Below are 19,313 nucleotides of genomic sequence, written 5' to 3' on the forward strand. Positions count from 1 at the left end.
TTTTTTTAAGCTCTCAGTTTCTTAAGGTCAGAAACACAACAGAGATGCCCACTATCACCACTGCTGTTCAATATAGTACTAGAAGTACTAGTGTCAGCAATCAGACAACAAAAAGAAATAAAAGACAACTGAATTGGCAAAGAAATCAAACTCTCACTCTTTGTGTTATGACATGATACTCTATTTGGAAAATCCAAAAGACTTGACACCATAATTGCTAGAACTCATACAGGAATTCAGTGAAGTGGCAGCATATAAAACAATGCACAGAAATCAGTTGAATTTCTATACACTAACAATGAGACAGAAGGAAAAATTAAAGAGTCAATCCCATTTATAGTTGAACTCAAAGTTTAAATAGAGGAGTCTCCTATATATCATAAACCTTGTGGTAGATTTATCTGTAGGATATTGTGATACTGTATCAACTTTTTTCAACATGTAAAGATGATTCAAGTTAAAAAATTTTGGAGGGGGATCCCTGGGTGGCGCAGCGGTTTAGCGCCTGCCTTTGGCCCAGGGGCGTGATCCTGGAGACCCGGGATCGAATCCCACGTCGGGCTCCCGGTGCATGGAGCCTGCTTCTCCCTCTGCCTGTGTCTCTGCCCCGCCCCCCGTGTAACTATCATAAATAAATAAATAAATAAATAAATAAATAAATAAATAAATAAACGAATGTTCTTTAAAAAAAATCTTTAAAAAAAAAAAATTTTGGAGGCAACATAATGTAAAGCTATGCTCCAGAGTCTGTTAAAAATCTGGCTCCATTACTATAGCTCTGTGATCTTGAACGACTTAAATTATCTAAATCTCAGTGTTCTCATCTTGGAATGGAGAGAATAGGACCTGCCTTAGAATTATTATTAAAATTAAGTGAGATAATGACTGCAAGATGCTTAACTGTGAGACCCTGCACACATGCTATTTCATTATTCAATTAATTACATCACTTTACAAATACATATATTTTAATATATATGTGTGTGTGCCCCTTTTGTTGGAATCTTTATATTTATTCACATATTTTTCATTCCCTTTACCTCTCTAGATTGAATTCCTTGAGGGCATTGACTGTCTTGTTTTCATTATATCCTCAGCAACTAATACATTGCCTGGCACATAGTAGATATTAAATAATTAATTAAATGCATATCTAGTGAATAAGAACATTCTATAGGATTGGCTTAAGGATTAGAAATAACCTATCTGAGGGCATCTGGGTGGCTCAATTGACTAAGTGTCTGCCTTTGGCTCAGGTTATTGATCCAAGGTCCTGGGATCAAGGCCCATGTTGGGCTCCCTGCTCAGCAGGAACCTGCTTCTCTCTCTCTCCCTCTCCCTCTATTGCTCTCCCTGCTTGTGCTGTCTCACTCTCTCTCTCTCAAATAAATAAATCTTAAAAAAAAAAAATACCCTTAGTGTCTGCCTTGTAGTTTTAATACATAATAGCTGTTATTATTATTGGTAATAATATTTTCAGAAACATATTTACTTAGATTAAATGACTTTCCCAGTCATTAATATCTCTTCTTATATATATTAGTGGACATTTTACCCATCTTAGATGTTCTAGGAAAAGGGAAAATGAAAAAGAATACTGATAGAACCCACAGACTTAGAGATGGTAGACATCATTCTTTCCTGGAGGTATGATATCATAGTTTGTGATACTGAATGATCTGAGCTGCCCAGTGAGTCAAGTGTCCTACTTAGGGTGTGTATGTTAGGATAAATAGATGGATGGGCAGGCTTGTTTGTTAATGACATTAAACCAACCCCCAAAAGCAGAGGGCAGGAATAAGTGGAAGAAAGAGGCAGGCCATTCCTGGTTGGTAGGTGGCAGTTTTAATAAGCAGTGAGTACTTATATACAAGACTCATTGTGGGTGGCAGCAATTGGTCCCCCACCTGCTACCAAATTTTCACTTTGTAATGAGATTTTAATTCAGTTCAGTCAAGTATATCTTGCAGGTGTTTTCAATACCACATCACTATCTCAAGACTATGTCCTTGGAACAGCCTCTGGGAGCGAGAAAGACAAGTGAAACTCCTATTCCAAGGACAGGAGGGGGTGAGGAGCCTCCAGTCGCCTGGGTCGAGCTCACAGGTCAACTGACAGTCACGTCCTTCCAATGACCTGGAGCAACACTCATAGTAAATTAGATGTTAAATATATGAAAAATTAGTAAAAGATTCTAAACAAGAGATGACCATTGTAATCATTTTAATGTTTTATTTTGATTTGCATAATAATTGCACATCTGCAATATTCAAGTCCTCTTTCTTTGTTTCTTATAGCTATTGGATGAACTCCCAATGATTTACAGCTGTTGTATATTTGTGTACTGCATGTAAGTACTATGTTTAACATTCAGTTTAATATATTTTAAAATTTATATTCACCTCATAGTGAATTAAGTAATATAGTTAACCCTGTTATATCATACTGAGAGATTGTAATAGTGTAAAGGTTATAACTTCTGTGATCTCCATGTAGAGTATAATCTGTGGGAAGTTATAATAATTTTGTTTATTAACAAAACCCTATGACCAGTTTAAATAAACCCTTACTTAAATTTGACTTAACTTTGTAATCTGCCTTTCCTTGAGTTATGAGTGTATACAAATTTAGATAAATATTATTTTTATGTTATAATATATATGATTTTTATGTACTTAGTATCCGTGAGTGTGCTAGGTATTGGATAGATCATCTCTAATTCTCTCAGTTGTGCAAGTAAATGGGTTTTATCCCCATTTTATAGATGAAGAAGTGAAGCACAGAGAGATTTAATAACTTGTCTAAGGATATAAGCAGAACTTATGCTTAGGAGACTTGCCTAAGGCCATGTAGCTGGTAAATGTCAGAGTTGAGAATTGAACTACAAGTTTAATAAACTTACCTTCTAACTATGGATTTAATTCCCTAGCACTAGTACTTAAAAGTTTTTCTAAGCCCCTTATATGATGGCTATTTAAGTCTCTTCAATATAATCATTATTGCTAGCTCAAGTTATCATCATCATCATCTTCTTCTTCTAATTTTTCTTCTTCCTATTCTTTTTCTTCTTCTTTGAGAGAGAGAGCATGCTAGTGTGAGCAGTGGGTGGGGAGAGGGGCAGAGGGAAAGAGAGAATCCAAGCAGGCTCTACACTCAGCATGGAGTCTGATACAGGGCTTGATCTCAAGACCCTAAGATCATGACCTGAGCCACCCAGGCACCCTAAGAATATTTTCTTCTAAATATATAAGGTAGTGTCTAAAGATATCAAAAAATCAGAATCATTTCAGAAAACATATTATTTAAAAGAGCTTATCTGGGGTTATCTGAGTGGCTCAGTCGGTTGGGCATCTGTCTTCCACTCAGGTCAGGATCTCAAGGTTCTGATATCAAGCCCTGCATCAGGCTCACTGCTCAACGGGGAGTCTGCTTCTCCCTCTCCCTCTGCCCCCTCCCACTCTTGCTTTATCTCTCTCTCTCTCAAATAAATAAATAAATAAAATATTTTAAAAAATAATAAAAGAGGGATGTCTGGGTGGCTCAGTGGTTGAGCATCTGCCTTTAGCTCAGGGTGTGATCCTGGGGTCCTGGGATCAAGTCCCACATCAGGCTTCCTGCATGGATCCTACTTCTCCCTCTGCCTGTGTCTCTGCCTCTCTCTCTCTCTCTCTCTCTCTCTCTCTGTATCTCTCATCAACCAATAAATAAAATCTTAAAAAAATAAAAAAAAATAAAAATGATCAAAGAGCTTATTTGAAACTTTTCCTGTAAAGGGATGGATAAGTAATTATTTTAGGTTTTGTGGGCCTATGGTCCTTGCAGCTCTTCAACTCTGCTATTGCAGCATTGAAGCAGCCATAGATAATAAGTAAACAAATGAATGCAACTGTTCTAGTAAAAGTTTATTTACAAAAACCTGTTTGGGCCTTTGGGCAGTAGTTTGCTGCCCCTGATCTAGAAAGATACTTTCAGGGCAGCCCGGGTGGCTCAGCGGCTTAGTGCCTGCCTTCAGCCCAGGGCGTGATCCTGGAGACCCGGGATCGAGTCCCACTTTGGGCTCCCTGCATGGGGCCTGCTTCTCCCTCTGCCTCTCTCTCTCTCTCTCTCTCTCTCTCTGTCTCTCATGAATAGATAAATAAAATCTTTAAAATATAAAAAATAAAATAAAAAAATACTTTCAGGTAAGCTTTTTTTTAATAAGTCATCAAGTCACAGAATTTAAAGGTAAAAGAGATCTTAGAAATCATCTGGGCCAATCACCTTTCTGTACAGATAAGAAAATAGGAGTTGGATCCAATTTCCATTCCCACAGCCAATTAACTAATAAACTCAGAACTCTTCCTGCTGCTTGTACTAAAATACAGGTTCAAAGGTTGGATACCTAACTGATAGTCAAATATTTGTTCATATTTCCTCATTACTGAGTATTTGCTAGCCTAGTGATTAGATACATGAGAAAAAGAGTTTATCCCTACACACAAGGAGTTCACAGTCTAGTTTAGGAGACCCATAAAGAGACAATTATAATAGAGTGATGTTTTCCATATTGGTATGGCTTGGGAATGTCTCATTGCAAGATTTACTCAAGCCAGCTTGAGTAAGAGATTTATTTATTTTATGGACATGAACAAGTAGTAATGAAACCCAACAGCAGAAAGTACACCCTGACTACAACTCAAGGGCAACTTTCTCTCATACCCTTTTTTCTCTGTTCCTTCCTCTCCACATGGTCTCAAGTCTTTGAATCTACTTTATTTTTTCCTCCCTGCAGATCAGTTCTCTGCTCATTCATCTTCTTGTTCATTCAATTTAGCTGCCCAAATATCAGCATCAGACTTTGAATCCATAAGACTTTATACTTTGATTCTCCACACTTAATTGATTTAGTCTCTGACTCCCAAACTCCTAAGTTTTCAGAAGAGAGCCTCTCATTGGCCCAGTTTAAGCTAGGTGCCTGCTCCTGATTTCCCTAGGCTGTAGTTGGTCCAGGTTCTCTGAGATGAGAGTTTGGGTAGGAGAAAATGATGGGCATCACTAGACCCAGAGGTGTATATACAAGTGGTAAGATAGCATTCTATTTGTTTTACTAGTCATATATTCTAAAACAAATTTCTTTCTGTCTTTTTAAAGGTTTGAATGTTTCAAAATGAAGAACTCTGTAAACTACCATCTACTTTTTATCTTAGTTCTGTTCAGTTTAATAGTAACCACAGTAAGTCCTATTTTGTTTCTAACATTAAGCATGTGATATGGATTTGAGAATTGTCAGGGTCAAGGTAGTACTAGAAATGTGGGAATAGATGAACTGACACAGAGATAGCATGAACCATTAAGATGACCACAGATGCAACCCTATGGAACACTTTTTTTTTTAAGAGAGATAAACAAGAGAGTATAGTTATGATACTTTACCCTAAATTATATACATTCAAGGCCTATAACATGATACTTTGATATACAGAGTGAAATGATTACCATAGGCAAGCTAATTAACTTATCTTCTCACATAGTTGCCGTGTGTGTGTGTGTGTGTGTGTGTGTGTGTGTGAGAGAGAGAGAGAGAGAGAGAGTGAGTGGAGAGCGAGAAATGAGACCACCTGAAATCTACTTTCTTAGCAAATTGCCAGTATTCAACCCAGTGTTAACTATAATTACCATGCTATACATGGGAACACTGACATTTGAAGGTCAGATAGAAGAAATGGAGGAGACCTAGAACAAGTAATGAGAGATGCAGGAAAATTAGAGCGTCCAATATCATAGAGTACAAAGAGATTTCTAGAAGAAGTGATAGCATTAGTTGTCTTGAAGAGGATGAGTAAAATAAAGATTGAAGTTTGACCCATAAAAATTTCAATTAAAAGTCCAGATGACCATAATAAGGATACTGTCAGCAATATAATGATAGAGGCAGAGGTTAGATATCAATGAGCTGAGAAGGTGAATAGGAGGTTGAAAGAACAAATACACTCTTTTCTTATGCTTCTACACTTATTTTCTAGTCCTTCACATAAACTACATACTCATTGATCATGAGAGAATCCTAGTGTTTCAGATGTGAAAGGAAGTCTTATTATTGTATAAAAGAAGAGACAGAGTTTTAGTGACTTGCCTGGCCAACCAAGTTTATATAGAGAATTGGTGGCAGAGTCAAAACTGGACCCCTTTGCAAGTTCAGAACTGATGTGGTCAGAAATACGGGCTTGGAAGTCTGTCAGATCCGAGCTTGGACCAGTACTGCTACTTGATAACTGGGAACCTTGGGCAAGTTACTTAATCTCTCTGCATTAAATTTCCTCATCTGTAAAATGAAGATAATAATAGCATATGTTTCATGTTAGTTACAAAAATTAATACATGGTATATGGTAAGGACTCCGTAATTCGTTTGCCTTAAAAAATGTCTTTAAGAGACATGTCCTTTTGCATTTCTGTTATTACTAGCAATGGGAATATGAAACTATACAAAGGGAAGTTAGTATTTTGAAACAACACATTTCAGATATGAAAAGCATTCTTCCTTACTGAGTTTAGAGTTACAGATACATAGTGTCTCATGCATATCTTATTATTAAAGCTCTGTGGGTGCTTAAAGGAAATATTCTCCTCTTACTGTAGTGAGGATAGGAACTTCCTCCAGGAATAAGAAACTTTGTAGCCAAATTGTAAAATTATACAAAATTTTTGTGAGGTCAGCACTACGTTAAATGAGGATATAGAGATATCTAAGCACAGCCTGTGCTGTCAAAGCAATTATTGCTTTGTAGGAGAGAAAAACAAACCAGTAAATTACATGATGCTTATACATGGTCAGTGAGGGCACAAAGGAGGGTGAATGGCTGCTTCTGCTGAATGGAAAAGGGACTAGGAAATGCTTCAGGAAAGAGGAATAGTTTGAGCTGGATCTTGGAAGATGAATGCTTGCCAGCAGGGGAGGATTTCTGAACAAAGTAAAGAGCAGCATGTTTAGGAGACTGGAGGAATAGCGGGCCACCGAATAAGCTTCCAAAATGATGCCCACACCAGTTATCCTATTAAAAGAGGGGACCGATAGCTCCCAGGGCATCCCCCAGCTTAAAAGTAACATCAGTGCCTGCCAGGTGATTGCGAAGGCTGTAAGAACCACCCTAGGCCCTCGTGGCATGGACAAGCTGATTGTAGATGGCCAAGGCAAAGCAACAATTTCTAATGATGGGGCCACAATTCTGAAACTCCTTGATGTTGTCCATCCAGCAGCAAAGACTCTAGTGGACATTGCTAAATCCCAAGACGCTGAGGTCGGTGATGGTACCACCTCAGTGACCCTGCTGGCTGCAGAGTTTCTGAAGCAGATGAAACCCTATGTGGAAGAAGGTTTGCACCCACAGATCATCATCCGAGCTTTCCACACTGCCACCCATTTGGCAGTTAACAAGATCAAAGAGATCGCTATGACCGTGAAGAAGGAAGATAAAGTGGAACAGAGGAAGCTGCTGGAGAAGTGTGCCATGACCGCCCTGAGCTCTAAGCTGATTTCCCAGCAGAAAGCCTTCTTCGCTAAGATGGTGGTGGATGCAGTGATAATGCTCGATGAGTTGTTGCAGCTTAAAATGATTGGAATCAAGAAGGTGCAAGGTGGTGCTCTAGAGGAGTCCCAGCTGGTAGCTGGCGTTGCATTCAAGAAGACTTTCTCTTATGCTGGGTTTGAAATGCAACCCAAAAAGTACAACAATCCAATGATTGCCCTTTTAAATGTTGAGCTTGAGCTGAAAGCTGAGAAAGATAATACTGAAATCAGAGTCCATACGGTGGAGGATTATCAGGCAATTGTTGATGCTGAGTAGAACATTCTCTATGACAAGTTAGAGAGGATCCATCATTCTGGAGCCAAAGTCATCTTGTCCAAACTCCCCATTGGGGATGTGGCCGCCCAATACTTTGCCAACAGGGACATGTTCTGTGCTGGCCGAGTGCCGGAGGAGGATCTAAAGAGGACAATGATGGCCTGCGGAGGCTCCATCCAAACCAGTGTGAATGCTCTGTCAGCTGATGTGCTAGGCCGCTGCCAGGTCTTTGAAGAGACGCAGATTGGAGGCGAGAGGTACAATTTCTTCACTGGCTGCCCCAAGGCCAAGACCTGCACTATCATCCTTCGTGGTGGTGCTGAGCAGTTTATGGAGGAGACAGAGCGGTCTCTGCATGACGCCATCATGATCGTCAGAAGGGCCATCAAGAATGATTCAGTGGTAGCTGGTGGCGGGGCCATTGAGATGGAGCTTTTCCAAGTATCTGCAGGATTACTCAAGGACCATTCTAGGAAAACAGCAGCTGTTGATCAGGGCATATGCCAAGGCCTTGGAAATTATCCCATGTCAGCTGTGTGACAATGCTGGCTTTGATGCCACAAAAATCCTCAACAAGCTGCGGGCTCGGCATGCCCAGGGGGGCATGTGGTATGGAGTGGACGTCAACAATGAGGACATTGCTGACAACTTTGAGGCGTTTGTGTGGGAGCCAGCCATGGTGCGCATTAATGCCCTGACCGCAGCCTCTGAGGCCGCCTGCCTTATCGTGTCAGTAGATGAGACCATCAAAAACCCTTGCTCAACAGTAGACGCTCCCCCAGCTGTGGGCCAGGGATGGGGCCGAGGCCGCCCACACTGAGAGGCACCTTGTCCCTCACAAGAGTGGCTGGCAGGCTGGCTGCAGGGTATGCTTACTCTGTCTTGGTTAATGGGTATTATGAGGAAGGGGTAGTAATTGGCCTGCTCAGCTCTCACTGGAGGTTATTTAAATAAACTTAAAGACTTAAATAAACTTAATAGACTTAAAAAAAAAAAAAAGCGGCATGTTTAAAGATGCAGAAGCACTGTACTTCTAGAACCTAGGATGAAAAAAGGACAAGAGGACAGCAGTGAGGCCAGACAGAAAGTCAGGAGTGAAATCATGGAAAGCTTTGAAATTTGGACTTTTTCTTGAAGTGATGGGAGTCATTTCAGGATTATGATTTGACTTTTGATCTCTCTCTACCATGTCATTTTAAAGGCATATTTTTATAGGACAGTAAATGCATGCTAATTCTTAAATAGGCATTGAACTTAATCACCCACATGATATTGGAACCTAAAATTAGGGTTTGTGTAATTGGGAATGCATTTAGGTGATGAGTTCTACATCTAGATGAGTGAGTTAGACGTTTTGAAAGTAAAAGAGAGCACAAGAAATCTGTTTTAAATGTTTTCAGTTACGGAGCATGCATTATAAGCTAAAAACTTTCATGTATTTTAGCTTATCATTCCTTACCACTGTATTCCCATTATCCAGATAAGGAAAAAATGAGTCTTTTGGTTAACTGACTTGCTTAAGGTATATAGTAAGTAAATGGCAGAGTTTGAAATAACTGCTGTCTCTAAGTCCAGTGTTCTTTGTTGAAAAAAAGTGTTACAGACATTTTCAGCAGAATCTCTTCAGCTCTCATGAGTAATTACTGTTGCCCCTCCTTGATGCTGATGTTAGAAGCCAAGAGGCCAGAGTATTCCACAATAGCTTTAAAATGTTTAGTTTACCATGGTAAAGCTAGGTGGGAGAGACCCACCTGTAGGTACTAGCCCTGCTGTGGGTTAATGCTACCTAATCTGATTGTGTTTACATGACTGGGTCAGATCTAAGTAGCAGGACTAGGGAAGCAAGAGAGGTTTGGGATTTGCAGAATTGTTGGAATAAGTTTTCTTCCCCCTCAATAATGCACTTCAATCACATGTGTTTCTTTTAATATTTTGTAGGTTTACCTTAAGGTAAAGGAGCCTATATTCCATCAGGTAATTTAAAAATTATTACACACTTGATTGTTCAATAGTTCTCCTGCATTTTGTTTCCTTTCCTGGTAAATTATATGCTGATACAATTTCTGAAAATAAAATGTTAGATAGCCTGTGGAATTGCTTAAAACAGAGTTTGCAAACTCAAGTGCTTAAGGATGCCAGTGCCCAAGCCCAGCTGGCTATTAGTAGTTAGGTGTAGCATTGCTCTTGAAAAAAAACTGGGATGCCTGGGTGGCTCAGTGGTTGGGCGTCTGCCTTTGGCTCAGGATGTGATCCCGAAGTCCCAGGATCAAGTCCCGTATCGGGCTTCCTGCATGGAGCCTGCTTCTCCCTCTGCCTATGTCTCTGCCTCTTTTTCTCTTTCATCAATAAATAAATAAAATATTTTTTAAAAAGCAGAAAAAAACAGCATTTATGCACATATAATACGAAGTCTTTTTTATGATACTATTTTCTAGAAAAGAAAGACTGAAAATTCCTTGAATATTTCCTCCCTGTTTGATGAGGTTTTTTTTTTTTTTTTTTGAGGTGGGAGGTTACTCACATTGAAGAAAGCAAACATAGGAAACTTTGCTCTAGAAAATAATTATTTAAGTGCATCCCGTAATGAAACCAGAGTAAAATAAGTAGCAGACCCTAAAGAAATAGAGCCATTGTTAATTGAATGCTGCCAAGTGCCTAGCCCTATGCCCAGCCCTATCTGTGCCCATTACTGCAGACTCTAATGTCCCCAGCAGTCCTACAAATTAGGGATTATTATTCACATTTTAAGGTAAATGAACTCAGAGATATTAAGAATTTGCCCAATGTCCACAATAGCCAAACTGTGGAAGGAGCCTCGGTGTCCATCAAAAGATGAATGGATAAAGAAGATGTGGTCTATGTATACAGTGGAATATTACTCAGCCATTAGAAACGACAAATACCCACCATTTGCTTCGACGTGGATGGAACTGGAGGGTATTATGCTGAGTGATATAAGCCAATCGGAAAAGGACAAACATATATGGTCTCATTCATTTGGGGAATATAAAAATTAGTGAAAGGGGATCCCTGGGTGGTGCAGCAGTTTGGCGCCTGCCTTTAGCCCAGGGCGCGATCCTGGAGACCTGGGATCGAATCCCACGTCGAGCTCCTGGTGCATGGAGCCTGCTTCTCCCTCTGCCTGTGTCTCTGCCTCTCTCTCTCTCTCTCTGTGTGACTATCATAAATAAATAAAAATTTTTTAAAAAAACTAATGAAAGGGAATAAAGGGAAAGGAGAAAAAATAAGTGAAAATATCAATGAGGATGACAAAACATGAGAGACACCTAACTCTGGGAAACAAACAAAGGGTAGTGGAAAGGGAGGTGGGCAGGGGGTTGGTGTGACTGGGTGGTGGGCACTGAGGGGGGCACTTGGCAGGATGAGCACTCGGTGTTATGCTAAATGTTGACAAATTGAACTCCAATAAGAAAAAATTAAGAAAAAAAAAAAAAAGAATTTGCCCAGTGGTTACACAGTTAAGAGTCAGAGCCAAGATTTTAACCTAGATTTGTTTGACTCCTATTACAATTCTTTTAACTAGAAAACAAACAAAAAAACAAATAAATAAGGACATATTTCAGAGGTATCAGAAGCCTTGTAGTTTTATTTTTAATTTATTATTATTTTTTTAAAAAGATTTTATTTATTTATTCATGAGAGACACAGAGAGAGAGAGAGAGAGGCAAAGACACAGGCAGAGGGAGAAGCAGGCTCCATGCAGGGAGCCTGATGTGGGACCCGGGACTACAGGATCACGCCCTGGGCCTAAGGCAGGCGCTAAACCGCTGAGCCACCCAGGGATCCTGCCTTGTAGTTTTAGACTATCTTGTACTTATATAAAAAGTAAGGGTTCCTATAATTTTTTTAACTTAAGCTAGATAGTAGTCATCTAACTGAAATCTCCTTTTTTAAAAATAAATTCCAAAGCCACATTATTATGCCTTGCTTTTCTACAGACAAGGTGAAAGTAGGTGTTACAAGAGAGAACAGCCTCACTTTCCTGTTTCTTTTAGCTTAAAGTATGTCATTATGGAATTACCTCTTTATCTAGAAAGATTTATTGACACAATATAGAGGAGGAAGTTTCTTCTATGAAGAATATTTCAGCTTTTGTGAATTTCTTATTTGTCTTTATAAGAAAGAAAAGTCATGAGCACAAAAAGACAAAATTTGGAAATTTGGGATAATTTTTGTAAGTTTATGACCATCAATTTTCCATGTTCTGTTTTTTTTTTTCTTTTTTTTTTCCATGTTCTGTTTTAGACCTACTTTACACTGTTTATGAAATAAAAGTAATAAATTATTCATCTGTCTTCCCAGGCTGCAACTTCCATGTATTTTTTCAGTAATACATACTCTCTTTTCTGTAGATAGTGGTAAATGTTTGCTAATAGGAAGGGCAGGAGGATGAAGGCTTAGAGCTATGGGTTATATTCTAGGGCTTCTCAGGAGAGAAGTGGGGGAATGGTAGGCTGAAGTGAGTAAGTCGTCTGAAGGTAGAAGACATTCATTCATTCAACAGATGTGAGCTGGAAGTTGGAAATAGGCAGTGAAGCAAAAATTTGAAGATCTAAAGTCACGCAGACCTGGATTCAAATTGAATCTCTCTACTTACTAGCTGTATACCCTGGACAAATTACTTCTTTGAGCTTTGGTTTCTTCATTATTCCACAAACACTTTATAAGTGCCTTCAATATGCCAGGTGCTGTACTAGACATTAGAGAGATACTAGTGAATAAAATGATGAGGTTCTTACTCTTACAGAACTCATTATACTATATTTCTAAAATTGGTGTAATAATCTCCTGAGGTTGTCTGAAGATTAAATGAGATAACATGGGGTTGCCTAGGTGGCTCAGTCAGTAGAGCATGTGACTCTCATCTTGGGGTTTTAAGTTCAAGCCCTATGTTGGGTGTAGATAATGACATAAAAATAAAATCCTTTTTTTTAAGATTTCATTTAATTTTTATTAAATTATTTATCAAAATAAAATCTTTTAAAAAATAAATGAGATAATGCATAAAAACCCCTATCAGATGGTAATCAGTCAGTAAATGATAACTAATATTAATAAACCCAAGCAAATAAAACATGGTTACTAGTCTCAAGGAGCTCACTGGTCAAGAAGATAGACTTGTAAAAATATAGTATGTAAAAGCAGTGGTAATGTACATAAGGGTGCAGTCTGTCTGCTTAGATGTCTCAGGATAGAATTATACATTTATTGCATATAGCTAAATTATTACTTCCTCTAATATTAAAAAACGAGGTAGGGAAGACGGCCTGCTATTGTGATACAGTAGTACTTCTCACTGTTTGTAATGGTTTATTTGAAGAGGCCTTTGCCCCAAAGTCTAATCTAGAATATCTTCAGTGGTCCTGTTAAGTTATTAGAATTTATTTTCTTCTTCTTAAATAAGCTCCATGTCCAACATGGGGCTTGAACTCACAACCCCAAGATCAAGACCTGCATGCTCTACCAACTCATCCAAGCTAAGCACCCCAGAATTAATATTTTTTATTTATGCTCAATAGCTTAAACAAATCTATTCCTAATTAGTTTCTGGGTATTATTCTTAAGAGAACTGCTTTTTCTCAGAACCTTCTTTTCGTCTAAGTTTGTGGAGTATTGCTCTCATTCTTTCATATCACTGTTTGATATTATGTACAGGAATTTAGAAAAATTGTTTTGAATTTTGTAATTGGAAAAGTTTTGGAATTTGTGACAAGATTTACAGTAAATTTCAAGCTCTTAGAAATAATGGGAAATGAGAGAAAAGCAGTGTTGTCTAAAGGAGCTCTGGCTTGAGAGTTGGGAATCTTGATTTTTTGAAGTTTGGAGTCTCAATTTTTTGCCACTTTGTTATCCATGGACAAATTTCATACTGTGCCTATTCTTCAATTTCCTCATCTATAAAATGTTTAAAATGAAGAGGGGTTTTATTTCATATGGATAATATAAAACTATCTAAGGTAAAGCACAAGGCAATAAATATAATAATAGTGTGAACTAAAAGTACATGTAAAGATGTAAAATGACACAGGTATGTTTCTGCCTACCATGATCACAGAAAGCTTCTGAAAGGAGATAGTTGAGTTGGGACTACACAGATAAGTGGTGGTATACAATTAGAAGGAAAGAATAAACACTTTTTTAAAAATATTTTATTTATGCGTGAGAGACAGAGAGGGAGGCAGAAGCAGGCTCCCCACAGAGCTGGGAGCCTGATGTGGGACTCAGTAGCTTAAGTAAGAAAATAACAACAAAAAAAGTATACATGAAAATAGGTTAAAAGAACTTTTAAGAAGTTAGTGAACCCTCTTTAAGCCGGTTGCTAAATCAGTAACTAAATATCTCAGATTTCATCTATTATCTCAGAAAATGCTATTGCTTAAAATCTTCCTAAGTAGATGTCTCCTGGAGATTATATCCAGACATGACACATCAGTATTTTGCTCTCCCTTCTAATTTAACCCTCAAGGTTTGTAAGAAAGAACATACTATATAAACAGTTTGAAAACAGAACTTAAACAGATTTATTTAAATTTTATTCTGCTATGTTTTATTTGTGCCATTTTACTACAAATTAGTGGTATAAGGAAATTACTATGTACACACACTTGGAAAAGCTGACATTTTTTAGTATCTGCTATATGCTGAGTAGTATATATTCTTTCATATAGTTTATATAGATTGACTTACCTATTATCTTACTAAATACCAACAGATCTGTATAGAAATTGCCATCTTTATTTTATAGATGAGATAACTGAGCATGAGAAAGGTTAAATAATTAGTCCAGGGCAGCCCTGGTGGCTCAGCGGTTGAGCACCGCCTTCAGTCCAGGTTGTGATTCTGGAGACCCGGGATCGAGTCCCGTGTCGGGCTCCCTGCATGGAGCCTGCTCTCTCTGCCTCTCTCTCTCTCTAAGTGTGTCTCTCATGAATAAATAAATAAAATCTTAAAAAAAAAAATTAGTCCAGGGTTTCTCACTTAGTCCCTAGTAGTGCTAGAAATTGAACTCAGGTCTTTTTTATTCCAAAGTCCATATTCCATATTCCATGATGATGCTCCTGTAGCAGATTACTTTGGAATTTATTATCAGAATAAAAAGTATTTTAGGTGAAAATTACAAGGAGCAAAAAAGTATGTATTCTATTATCTTTTTATTTTAAAAATGACTAATATTAGAATATGCATAGAAAAAAGTTGTTAAGGTCATGTGGCTGCCTCTTGCTGCGGCAGAGACTGAGAAATCAAGCTTTTATAGCTGGACATATTGTTGGTCAATAAAATCAGTCTTCTGTAAAGACAAAAAAACAGAGAGAATGAATACTGAATAGGTCACTAGCAAGATCTGCCACAGATCCTAGAAGAGAATCAGAATGTATGGGGTAGAGGTGCTTGTGGAAAGAATAAAATTAATTTGGAAAACCACAGTGCACTGCCAGAGTATAGGTTCTAACTTACCCATTATTTGATGTGTTTGACATATTCCTTGAACAATCCATTCCCTTTGACTTCTGTATGGTGGCGATTCATAAATCTGTTTCTTCGGCTTAGATTTTTTTCTTCTCAGATATAAACCCAGATGTCTAACATCTGGTTCTCAGAGATCTCTATTTGGATATCTCATGGACACTTCAAACTCTGAACATATCTAGAAATGAAATCACCATTTTTTTCCCTCCTATATTTCTTCTCTTGTATATCCTAATGTAAGGAACAATTTCACCATGCACCTAACTACTAAAATCATAAACCAGGCCATCATTGGCTTTCCCAATTCTTCCTAACTGCCATATCAAATTATTATCAGTCCAAGACTAATTTGTTCTTTAATATGTCCATTTCTCTCCGTTCCCAGTGATAGTACCCTGGTTCAGGCCCCATCGCTCACCTAGGTTACAGTAATACCTTGGTATTGGTTTGTTTTCCATTGGTCTTGCCTCCATCTAATTCATTCTCCACCCAGCAAGAGAGAAATATCTTTCTAATACACGAGTAATCATGTTCCACTATTGCTGAAACTTCCATTGACTTCCTTTTGCTGATAAAAACAGATATTACACGGCCAAAAGGCTGAGAAGCAATGACTTCCTTTTGCTTATAAGATAAAGTTCAACTCCTTAACATGACTTGAAAAGCCAGATTTGACCTCTGGTTTTACCTTTTTGACTTCATTTTTCCCACTCTTCATGTCAACAGTATATTCTAGACATACTTTCTTCTGGTCTCTAGAATGTAAGCTATGCTGGTTACTTTCATCCAGCTCCAACCTCTTTTTTTTTTTTTTTTTTTTTTGAAAGAGTGAGAGGGTTAAGCGTGCACATGGGGTGGAGAGGGGCAGAGGGAGAGAGAAAATCTTAGGCTCCCCACGCAGAGCAGACCTTGACACTCTGATCATAGGCTTGGGTTCAGATCACCCAAGATCATGACCTGAGGCAAAATCAAGAGTCCAACACTCAGCTGACAGCCACCCACACACCCCTCTTCCATCTTCTCCAAATAGTATTTAAGTGATTATTAATGATGCTTCTACTAATGTTTCAATTATAAAATTAAAAATCATATCCTCCATAAAAGTCTTTCTGATCTGCAAAAGTCTAGATTAGGTGGCTTTCAAAGCACTCTGTACAGTCTCTGTCACAGAGTTAAATACTAGATCTTTCATTGCCTGATTATTTATCTTTTTCCACAATAGATTGTAATTGCTGTGAGGACAGGGATCATGCCTTTCTTGTTCACCATTAGAGCATCACAGCTGCAGTTACAGATTTAAACTGGCAATCAGCCTCTAATCATCTTTAATGCTATGTTTACTTAGCTTCAGAGAGGGAATAAGGGGATACATGGTGGAGTATACAGCAGTATACTGTAGGAGTATAATGTTTTCATCTCATCAGGAGATCCAGAGCTATTTTTATGCACAGATTCTTTTGCCCTCTCATCCACATAAGTTATGTACACCTGCCAGAGATGAGAGCTATGTGTAGTGGAGGTCATTGTAACACATAGAAGCTCTAGCCCCTTTTTCCTACCATTCTTTATAATGAGCACCTTTAATACTGTTCTCATCAGACCCCAAGCCTCCAACCTAGGTGCGGTCTTTCACAACCAAAGCAGACATAATATTTTCTATTTATCTTAACTGCTACATTCAAGCCTTCGAGACTGAGGTCGTTCTCAACTAGTCCTACATCAAGCTGATCCTTGATATTAATCCTTTACTCCACACCATTTTATTCCCAGGATCTAATACAATATTCAATAATAGTTGTTGGATTCTGCTGTTGTAAAGAGACTACAAATAGTAGGCAAGAGTCATATCAAGGCCTTGAAAAAGAGTCCACCTGAAATATTAAGATATGGAAAAGTGGACAGTGAAAGTGTGGAAAAGTATATATACCATGCAAACACTAAGCATAATTCTGTTATATGTATATGTGGTATAGTTGTTTTATTATAGAACAAGATAGACTTTATGGGAAAAGCTGAGGGATTACTTCATAGTATTAAAAATATTCAATTCATCAGAAAATTATAATAATTCAAAATTTGTAGTCCATGTAATGTCTCAAATATATAATGCAAAATTTGACAGAACTAAAAAAAAGAGAAATCTAGAATTTTATGTGATTTTAATATATACCTCTCAGTAATAAATGTGGAATATTTGCACAACATGATTAAAGAATCTTGACCCATGGGACACCTGGCTGGCTCAGCAGTTGAGTGTCTGCCTTTGGCTCAGGGCGTGATCCTGGAGTCAGGGGATTGAGTCCCACATTGGGCGCCCTACATGGAGCCTACTTCTCTCTCTGCCTATGTCTCTGCCTCTCTCTCTGTCTCTGTCTCTCATGAATAAATAAATCTCTAAAAAAAAAAAAACCTTGACCCATGTGGTGCCTGTGTGGCCCAGTGGTTGGGCAGCCAACTCTTGGTTTTGGCTTAGGTCATGATCTCAGGGTCCTGGGATCCAGCCCTGTGTCAGACTCCCCACTCAGCAGAGAGTCTGGATGAAGATTCTCTTCCTCCCTCTGCCCCCCCCCCCACCATATACGCACTCTCTTTCTGATAGATAGATATGAAACCTTGCCCATAAGCCAGATGTAAAATACTGCATCCAATAATTGCAGAAACACTTTTTTCAAGCCCTTAAAGAACATTTACAAAAATTGACTATATACTTGCCCACATAGCACCTTAAATTTCAAAGGCTTAGAATCAGAATATAATTTCTGATTATAATACAATTATGTTAAATATAAGCAATATAATTCTAAATAATACATGGCTCAAAGAAGTCATAGAAATTGGAAAATACTATGGAGTCAGAATGAAAAAATACATGTTAAAACCTGGAGGACTTGACTTGGCAAAATCAATACTTGGAAAGAAATATCTAGCCTTAAAATGTGTATACCAAAAAAAAAAAAAAAGAGGAAGAAGAAAGGCCATAAAGGCGAGTTTTGGCATCTATTTCAAGAAACAAAGGAAAAATAAAAAGCAAAAATGAATACATTAGAAAACAAGTATCTGTAGAGAAAATAAGCAAAGCTATAAGTTCCTTCTTCAAAAAGGCAAGTAAAATTAACATATATCCTTGGCATATTTGATCATAAGTGAAAAGGCAAGCACAAATAATATCAGAATGAAAGGATATCACATTAAATCCTAAGGGCCTTAAAGAATTAATTGAATATTATGAGAGACTTTATGCTAATAAATTTAAAATTGCAATTTTTTTTAGTGGACAGATTCCTGGAAGTATAACTTGCAGAAACTTAATAAAGAATAGAAAATCTGGGGGCACCTGGGTGACTCAGTGGTTGAGCATCTGCCTTTGGCTCAGGTCATGATCCCGGGGTCCTGGGATTGAGTCTCTCATCAGGCTTCCCACAAGAAGCCTGCTTCTCCCTCTGCCTATGGCTCTGCCTTCTCTTTGTGTCTCTCATGAATAAATAAATAAATAAATCTTTAAAAAAAAAACCCAGCAAATTGGAAATAAAAAAAGGTATTCTTAATCTGTTAAAAATTATTTTCAAAATAAATTTTAAGCCCTATAGCCAATATTACAGTTAGTGATGAACCAGTGAAAGCTTTCCCTTTGAAATTGAGCATGAGATAGCAAGGGTTTGGCCTACTTCATTAGGCAGGAAAAAGAAATTAAAGTTATTAAATTTAAGACGATGAAACAAAACTGTAAATATTCACAAGTGATACACAAATGTATACATATAAAATTAAAGAATCTACAGATTATTAAAATCTGAAGAGATTTTAAATGCAAAGTCACGTGATATAAAAACTACAAAAAATGGCTTTGTGTGTGTGTGTATATGTAAGTAATCGAGTCAGTAGTCAGAAATCTTCCCACAAATATGACTTCACTAGAATATTCTACCACATAGTAAAAGAAGAACTAATTCCAGTTATATATTCCAGTCTGTTATATATAATGGCATCAAACAGGTAGAAAATA

General features: G+C 37.8%; 2 protein-coding genes across 4 annotated transcripts in view; both read left to right on the forward strand.

Annotated features, from left to right (window-relative positions):
• ACER3 (alkaline ceramidase 3) overlaps positions 1 to 19,313 on the forward strand; it is a 159,035-nt gene that overhangs the window by 101,549 nt on the left and 38,173 nt on the right. For all 3 annotated transcript variants that reach the window (XM_041729977.1, XM_041729978.1, XM_041729979.1), the window contains 3 exons: positions 2,298 to 2,350; positions 5,131 to 5,212; positions 9,761 to 9,796. In XM_041729977.1, coding sequence (XP_041585911.1) covers positions 2,298 to 2,350; positions 5,131 to 5,212; positions 9,761 to 9,796 — 171 coding nt within the window. The remainder of the gene's footprint in view (positions 1 to 2,297; positions 2,351 to 5,130; positions 5,213 to 9,760; positions 9,797 to 19,313) is intronic.
• Positions 6,900 to 8,806, forward strand: LOC121476241 (T-complex protein 1 subunit eta-like). Its single transcript, XM_041729976.1, is given in 2 exon segments — positions 6,900 to 8,257; positions 8,259 to 8,806. Coding segments are annotated over 2 exon segments (1,632 nt in total). The 5' UTR covers positions 6,900 to 7,009; the 3' UTR covers positions 8,643 to 8,806.

Source organism: Vulpes lagopus, chromosome 15 (assembly GCF_018345385.1).
Source record: "Vulpes lagopus strain Blue_001 chromosome 15, ASM1834538v1, whole genome shotgun sequence".
In the NCBI taxonomy this organism is placed as follows: domain Eukaryota; kingdom Metazoa; phylum Chordata; class Mammalia; order Carnivora; family Canidae; genus Vulpes; species Vulpes lagopus.